The 8,657-nt window shown below is 38.9% G+C and overlaps 1 protein-coding gene across 1 annotated transcript; it reads right to left on the bottom strand.

Annotated features, from left to right (window-relative positions):
- Window positions 1-408: 408 nt before the first annotated feature.
- Window positions 409-8,128, bottom strand: LOC148641649 (N-lysine methyltransferase KMT5A-like). Its single transcript, XM_088618594.1, has 8 exons — window positions 7,882-8,128; window positions 6,279-6,382; window positions 4,634-4,790; window positions 3,520-3,742; window positions 2,936-3,023; window positions 2,232-2,291; window positions 1,623-1,813; window positions 409-1,273 (listed from the first exon to the last, which is right to left on the bottom strand). Exons 1-8 carry the CDS (start codon window positions 7,889-7,891, stop codon window positions 1,063-1,065), a joined length of 1,044 nt encoding a protein of 347 aa, XP_088474720.1. The 5' UTR covers window positions 7,892-8,128; the 3' UTR covers window positions 409-1,062.
- Window positions 8,129-8,657: the final 529 nt, after the last annotated feature.

Genomic DNA, 8,657 nt, shown 5'->3' with positions numbered 1-8,657 from the left:
GTGAACAAAACCCTGTAACAACATTCCAGTTTGATCTGTTTTCAGTTTGTTTTGTATCCACTTTTTAAAAACAATTTTCATGGAAGATTGTTTGCTTTTGTCTTTTGAACGGTGTCTAACCCTATATATAGTCTGGAGTTACACAGGTTAGATGTGCATCAAGATAATATACATGTTACTGCTATTTTCTTCCTGAAGGTGTATAGAACTACAACTACATATGTTAAAGTAAAAAATAACTAAGGAAAAGTAGATCAACTTAGAGTTTGGTGTCTTTAAAGTATCAAGTTGTAAATCCATTATGAAGAGATTCTAGTTATTTACAGATGAAACTAGGTAAATGGCTGATGAACAATGAAGCACATATTTCCTCTCTGCTTCAGGGAATAATGTAAATTAACTGCACTCTTAAGCCAGCGTACAGATTTTATTTAAATACTTTTAACACAAAGCATTTGGTTGTGGACATTTAATAGCTTTCAGTGTTAGAGGTACACAATTTGCTCAAGTTCATAAAATATCTACACTCAGCTTGGCCAAAAAAAAAAAAAAAACCAACTTAAAAATAAACAGAGTTTAACGACAGGAAATTGATTCCAGTTGTCAGATCACGTATACGCATACCTTAGCTTTGTGCAACAACCTGAAACTTTCAGGTACCATAAATAATATTATTGCTAAACATATGCCATTCTAATCTGCAAGCGACCAGAATATAGAATACGAATTTTTGTATAAAAATGCATTAAGTCCTGTTCTACACCTGCATGCTTTGGAAGCACTGGCCTACCTGTATACAAAATATACAAAATGCTTTTAAATCTAGCATTACCACACACATTATATATATATAAAAAGTATTGATCTAGGACACTTAAAAGATTGCCTTTTCATATTTTAAGCATCCCACCTGGCAGAACCCATACACACACATTCTCAGCTGCTAAGGCAAAACATTTTTTTAAGGTTTAAAATGTTCTCTATTTTTCCTTTAAAGTAAAACCGTTCGCGTATTCCCTTCATCGAGTACAGGAGCTGCAGACAGAAAAAAAAAAAGCTACATCAATGCTTCAGCCAAGGGTGAGCTGCAATCGAAGCTTTGCTCCGATCGCCGTAGTCATACAGCAGCTCCTCCCCTTCGTCGATGTCCCTGGAGGCCACGAGGATGAGGTGAGGTATTCCGTTGATATCGTGGAGTTTGGTCTGACAGTTTCCGTTTTTACTGTGGTTTATCAGTCTTCCAAATCGACTGGTCTCTTTCGTGGCGTCCACACTGCAGGCGGAAAGAGGAGAGAGAAAAAAAAACGGTCGAGTGTGGAAATTTGTGAAGCTCTGCGGGGGGGGGCTGGGGTTTTACTTGCCGTCGCAAAAATGTGTCCTTTCTTTAAAAAAAAAGGTCGGGAAACCGAGGGATTTAACTTCTTAACATCGGTGCCAGCGCACCACCCACAGCGCTTCGTTAAATAAGCGCTTTGAAGCCTACCATGTTTCCTTAACATTCCTGATTAGAAGAATGTTTGTACTTAACCCAGTCAAAACTCTCGTCTGACCGGAGACTAGTCCAGCCTCTAAGTTGAGGACAGACAACCCAGACAGATGCAGCAGTTAAAGAGGAGTCCTACCAGTAGGTTTTACTGAGATACTGGAAGTAGTACATGTAGCAGCCAGTTGAAGGGTCTTGTGCGTATTCAGCCTCTCTTTTCTTCGCATCCGTCATCTGCAGAAGATCTCCGTGGTACTCCACCACAAACTGCCCTTTCCGGAAACACGTGGTAGCAAACACTCCCCTGCCTTTTCCTTCAATGTGCTGAACCTATTTAGAGGATTTAAAAAAAAATGATTATAGTTTATTTTAATGGGTATATTATTAATAGGAGAATAATCACAGAGCATAAATAAAACTGCTTTCCCCATCGCTGCTCTTGGACTTGCAGCAGCACCTATATAGTGGTAGTTTTTCATACCAGGACGTTTCTAAGTCACTTACAGCCATCAACATGCTGAATGTACACTGCGTTTAACATTAATAATATAAGACTATGAAAGACAAGAATAAGCCATTGTACATGACGAAGTATTACTACTAAACACTAATTAATAGTTCTGAAATGCATATAAATGTCAAGGGATTGTAGCATGATGACCAGGCACACCCTATGAAGACTGTAGATATGCTTCTAAAAATGCACGGCATGTATACGTAACGTAACAGCTGAACCTCGAGATGTTACCTTCATTCCTTCTTCTATTCCACTCTTTATTAATTCATCAATCTGCTTCTTTTCCTCACACTGTTGATACAAACCAAGCATTAGCCCTGGAACTGTGAAAAACATCACACGTGTTTCCAGCAACAGATAACAGGGATGGAATCTCTCGAGTGTGACATGCTGCAGAGAAAGGCTACTGCTGGGAGGTGTCTTTTAACATAACCATGTCTTAAGGCCATCTAGAATTTGGATCATCATTAAAATCATGAAGGGTAGTCGCATGAATTCAATTTCTCAACCCGGTTTCTGCAAGAGTTTCCAGTGTCTCTTCATGTGCAAGATTTGCTGCATTACACAAATCAATTATAAACTTATCTGCTTAATCTGAATACATTTTAACAGGCTTATACATTGTCTTAAATTAACAATGCAATAAATAAAACACAACTAATAGCTATAACAAGATATTGTAAGTGACGGACAGCAATAATCTTACCAGAAATGGAAATGGCATAACCGAAGCTATAAAAGTAACTTTAAAATAATACAAGTGTTTCCTCTGTGGCTCAGTTTCAGTTCACATACATTACATTATATACATTTTCCACGGCTAATATTTATATAGAGTTCTGCCATAACCTGCCAAATAACTAACTTACAGACATTTAGAATTTGTTTTCTATGCTTTCATATCAAGCATTGGAACAGCACAATCTTCCACTGACCTTTAACTCAGTTTTGCTTTTCCTGGAACTTCTTCGTATGGGGAAATAATCTGTGACTTTTCTGTTTTGGGAATTTTTGCTGTCCGCTCTGAAAAGACACACATTTTCACAAATTAGATTTATTCTTAAGATATATAATGTTTCCATATACAGCAGTCTAACACTTGCAGCAACCCATTTAAACCATTCATTTTCGATACCTTCACTTGATAATTATATTTTCATAATTTAAAGTAATCTTTTAAGAAATAGAAAATGAAACCAGCAAAAGTACGACTTGTGTAACATCTAGATTTTAAAAAGCACGGTATTTTATCTTTCTACTTCAGGACATTGGGCGACAGTTTAATCCGCTGACTTGGTAAATGAGTTTAGCAGTCTAATGCTGATCCTGCCAAATTTTCAAGCGTGATTTCACGCCAGCTCAGGGCAGAGCAGAAAGCCAGACACAGATCTGTCTCTCAAATACAAATCAGCTCTATGGTTGTCAAATGCCTTTTTCTCCAAAGGTTTAGCTACATCCTAGCTTGTTTCTCCCTTGAGGTTCCAAGACTGCACGGTTCCATGATGGAACCCCAACTTACGTTCTGTGTGATTTTACTTTAACCTTGCGCCGCGTTTCCCTTTTTGGAGAGTATCTGTCGGCACCATTGTTTTCGGGAGTCATGTCTGCAGAGGAGTGTAGACGAGCAGCTTCAAGCTCGAGGTATTTCGACAGGCCTTCAGTCCCCGAAGATTCAAGCCTCTTTGCCTCCGACTCTTCAGATTTAGTGATGCTTACTTCAGGATTTATACCATTCTGCTTCTCTGCACAGAAGAACAAACACATCAGCCTTTAGGGCGTGAGTCTGAAAAGAACCTAGAAATCTGGTTGATTAATACAAGGAAACATTTGCCTACCACGTCTCAAGGATTTTATTGATGAGCTTAATCCTAAACAAACACTACATTCTAATCTAATCATTCTAATTCTAATCAGTTTCCAAACTGTATTCTTTTAGATAATTAGACCTAAACTTGAACACATGGGATTAATTTCTTCATTTTTTGTAAATAAACGATCTCCATTAACCTTTGGTAGTAAAGATATTTTAAATCTTACAGGTAACGTTTTTTTTCTTCTGGAAGAACGTCTAATAATACTTTTTTAAAGGATCAAGACTTTGCTTATATGGTTCTTTATTAAAATAACACTTGTAATTGAAGGTCTGTTTTCGTCATGTGAAAATTTTAGACTGAAAAAGTTTGTGTATAATTGTTTCACAAGCTAAAATGAAATAAGTGGAATCATAAGATGGCTGCTGCTGAACACAGATGTCATTTATAAACGGAAACAATTTAACAGAGCTTTAACTCAGATCTCCTGACTTGTTTCGCATACGTCTAAAACCGATTCCTTACAGTAAATGCTAAATAAAACGTAACTTCTGTTTACAGTAAATATTCAGAGGAATGTTAAGAGGGGGCACTGGGGGGGGTTCAAAAGGTCTAAAGATGAACAATGCAGAGATAAAAGTTTTTGCCTCTCCTCCAGGCTCAACTGAGCATCACTAAATAGTAAACGGACCACTGAAATGGAGCTCTGCATTCCACACGAAGATGCTAGCTTATCAATTAGTTCCCTGCGTACAAAGTCAGAGTTTTTATACTTTATGCCTTTATGAAAAAAGCTGAGAAAGACGAAGTTTTGAACCATACCCTCCTCCTTCTTAGTGGATCCCTGCTGTACAGTACGTTTGCCGGGGCTTTTTCCATCGTGTATATGTGCGATCGAGTTTTCATCATGAAGTGGAGAACGTGGCTTGCTGGGGCTCAAGAAAGGACGTATTGAGGACTGACCGTTATAAAATATGTCCTGTTTCAACACAAGGGAGAGAATGCAGAAAGCAACGTTTGAACATTATTCTCGCCGTTCTTTCACATGACCTTCCTAAGCACAATACATTAGCAGTGTGCTCCCTAGACGTGCTCAGCATCAGGCTACAACAATTAAGAAATGTTATGCTTTGGATTGAAATGTAATATTCATCCATTTTTTTGTCCAGTACAGGGTCACAGGAGAGCCAGGCAAACACCGTGCATAAGGCAGGATACGCCCTGGGTGGGACACCAGTCCATCACAGGGCAGACAGACATACACACAGATACGCACACACTCACACCAGGGCCAATTTTCCCAGGAGCCAATTAACCTACCAGTATGTCTTTAGACTGTGAGAGGGAAACCGGAGAGGACACCCATGCAAACCGCGAGAGAACATGCAAACTCCACACAGATAGCACCCCAGGCGTGGAATTGAACCCAGGACCCCAGCGCTGTCTCGCAATGCTAACCACTGCGCCCCCGTGCCACCCCTGGAAGGTGCTCCATTAGAATTAAATTGAAAGAAATTAATTACAGTTGTTTAGGTAACATGCATGTTTCTCGAAAGATGATGCACATCACACAAAGGCGACCAAATTCACCTAAAAACCTATTCCCCCAGACCAGATCATTATATTTTTAAATGCGAGTATACAAAAGCAGAAGCGCATCTTCCTTCTGTGTAACCGACGTAATGCAGATGTTCAAAACAGCACCACTTTACACTGTTCATAAACCCCATTTTCGGGTCGAATTAACATGCAGCCCAGATTATTTCTGCAGCCTTCCAACATACTTCAAATGTACAGCTCTAGAATGTCTAGGGACATTTATCTTTCTCCCTTTCGGAATTCTTTACACATTCAACAAAGTAACACTGCAATATGGCACACGAATGTCCAGAAATAATCGAGGATGCAGCTGCCCATACAGAATACATTCCTCAGTGAAGCAAGGTACAGTATTCTGTTGTATTAATGTACTAAAGAATTAAAAATTCGCAAAGAACCAAATGGAAGCTTAAACGTCCGCCTCATCACTCCTTCTAATATGCATTTATTATTGGGGTTTTAGCATCATAAGTACATGAAAACGTAAGGCTCTCTTACTGTTCTTAAATTTACAACCTGGCCGTGCTAGTGTATACAGTAGTTTATAACATGTATAGTGTGTATAGTTTTCAAATAAACTATACATACAGGCAATGTATACGGGCCGGATATTCTAGAAATAACTTCAACATTTAAAACGACAAACAATATACTACTTTAACATATGTTTGTGCAAATTAATTTGGAATATAAACAACGCAAATGATCTACATAAACATGAAAACTTAGCACCGGTAGAAAAAAAAGCAGCTCCAACTTTTCTAAAGAGGTCTCTTGTACAATTTATATAGGGATACATTTTCTCGTAGTTATTTCTGCATTTTGTCCGTTAAAATATCAATATTTTAAAAAAGAAGTCGAGACCTACCCCGTTCATTTCGGGTTTGTTTTCTTTTTTTCCTTTTAGCTGCTCCGTGGTGTGGGCAATGTCCTCAGTTTTGCTTTTACCGTGGTTCGGGGTTTTCTTTTTCCCTTGGAAAATGAAAGTTAAGGCATTTTACAGGGTCGATATTTCTTGAAAAGCAAAATAAAACCATAACTGCTAGGGCGTCCCTTTTTTTCCTTTTATTTTTTATTTTTTTAATCAACCCAAGCAGTTTTCACAGTTCCTCCCCTCCGCCATGTTTTTAACTCAGACACGGGGAAAGTAACCACGTGAACATTTAAAGGGACTGCAAACTCTATACTTGCACCGCCGCCTCTGTCCAGCAGAGAGAGTAGGGTTCACAGACTCAGTGCACCCACAACATGACTGGGGAAAAAATATATACGTATGCTTTAATTTTTATTGAATTTATTCGTTTTTAAATGAAGTTTAGTCGATCTCCCCTATTTATCTCCTAGTTTATACATGCGTTTCGATTATATCTTTTCAACACATAGATTTGTGCATTTCTTTCCTAAACATTAACCTTTTTTTTGCTACAATGAAGGTCGGTTTATCCTAAAGAGTGCAGAAGAAACATTCACACTGCACATGGAACTTTATGCTGCAACTCTTCAGCTTGCTTATTAATAAGCTGCTCCAATTTTTCTGACTCAACAGTTCTTGATAGGTGATGAACTGATGATGAACGGACAAGACTGACATTGGACAACTTTCACAGCGAGTCAGTGTCTCTCCAGTCCCATTGGTTATACTTCAGCTAGCAGACTTGAGTGAGGGCAAACTTAAAACTCACCACAGAGGGCAGGGTTCACACTAATGGCAAATCCCAGTCAGCTTCTTTAAGGAACTTAAAGTGGGCCTTAAATAGAAAACTGAAATAAACTACCCGTGATTAAAACCCAGCAGACACAGTGGTATTCCACGACCAGAATTTAGAAACCCTCGCGTACTGTGCGTGAGAATTAGATATAAGACCTTACAGATCTCTCTAGGGACTCCCTCAAATTTTCCCAAAGGAATGTCCCGTCTAAAGAAGGGATACTTGCTTTGGAGAATTCCCGACCACCGACCTGGTTTCATCAGCTTCTGGCCTGCCTGAGTTCTCCCTGGCATAGCTGGTTAATTTTATCAGTTAACTCCATCATTATACTACTTCTGCCAAGGCTCTCTGGGTGTTTTTACAGATAATATAACACCTCTAAGGTTTTGAATTAAGGTTGTGTCTAAGCAAATGAGTCAATTGTTTAAATTGCCTCGTCAGGGTGGAAATGAAAAGCAGAAGGCACTAGGCCCTCCAGAAACTGGAGTCTGAGACGCTTTTACTTTAAACCCTTCCAATTCTGCAATGCCTACAAAATGCAGAAAATCTAGACATCTTTAGCTACCACTCCTGCAGTTGTGAATGAGCTTCACCGCTGCACAACACATTCTGCCTGAAAGGGACACGATCGATTTCTTTCCAGTACCATCTCCATCGGTATTTTCCAAGTATATAGCACACATAGATATTATATATTCATTAAAAAAACGACCTCGGCACGTGAATTTCATGCACACAAATTGACCGAAAAACGTTACTCACCTCTCGCCATAATAGCCGAGCCCCAGACGCGAACGTGATATTACAAGCAATGCAAACCAATTTCTCTTAAAGTATTTTAACAGTAACCATAAAAAAATGGGCTGTTAAACTACACTTTTATAAGATGTTGCTCTTTACGAGATAATCCCTACTCTCCTACCCCTATTGGCCATTTAAACAGCCATTCACTTCATATTTCCGTACAAATTATCACCCATTGTTGCTCATGGCCGTCTCAGGCTTCCGTACCACGCTGTGATTGGCTGATTAAATGAATCGTACCCAAACAGTCCGTGAGGTTTGAATTCCATGCTTACGTCCGATTGGCTGAGAAGTTTGAAGGCCTGAAATGTGATTGGTGGAAAACTCTACGATGGCCCCTACAGTGCATTTTCCCATGTGGCTATTGCTACGAGATTCTATACACATTTTGTGATGTCTTACATTTCCAGCACTGGCCCTGTATTGCTGAGCATCCTCTTTAATGACGTTAAGTCAAAACCTTCCGGTCACATTTCAGTCAGATCGAGACTTTAAGTTTCCCTTAAAATAATGTGACACTTAAATTGCTATAAATGTGCATTTACGCATATTGCGTATTAACAAAATAAAATCTGCAGATTTAAAAGAAGTGAATGAGGAACGGTGATCTGTTTTACTTGAATGAAAAGTGAGCTGGTCAATATTGGAAAAAATAAACAGCGAGTTTTTATTGTCTGCTGTAAGAAATGTGTTAATACAGTGCTTTCATGAATCAAAAAGGTGCTACAGATCAC

This window comes from Lepisosteus platostomus, chromosome 24 (genome assembly GCF_059453375.1).
Source record: "Lepisosteus platostomus isolate fLepPlt1 chromosome 24, fLepPlt1.hap1, whole genome shotgun sequence".
NCBI classification, from domain to species: domain Eukaryota; kingdom Metazoa; phylum Chordata; class Actinopteri; order Semionotiformes; family Lepisosteidae; genus Lepisosteus; species Lepisosteus platostomus.
This window is presented reverse-complemented; position numbering and strand designations above follow the sequence as displayed.

Coding starts and splice junctions, on each gene's coding strand:
- LOC148641649 (XM_088618594.1), bottom strand. Junction 3,743..4,633: donor ATCCACTAAGAAGGAGGAGG/GTATGGTTCAAA, acceptor TCTTCTGTGCAG/AGAAGCAGAATGGTATAAAT. Junction 1,814..2,231: donor GAATAGAAGAAGGAATGAAG/GTAACATCTCGA, acceptor TCCTCTAAATAG/GTTCAGCACATTGAAGGAAA.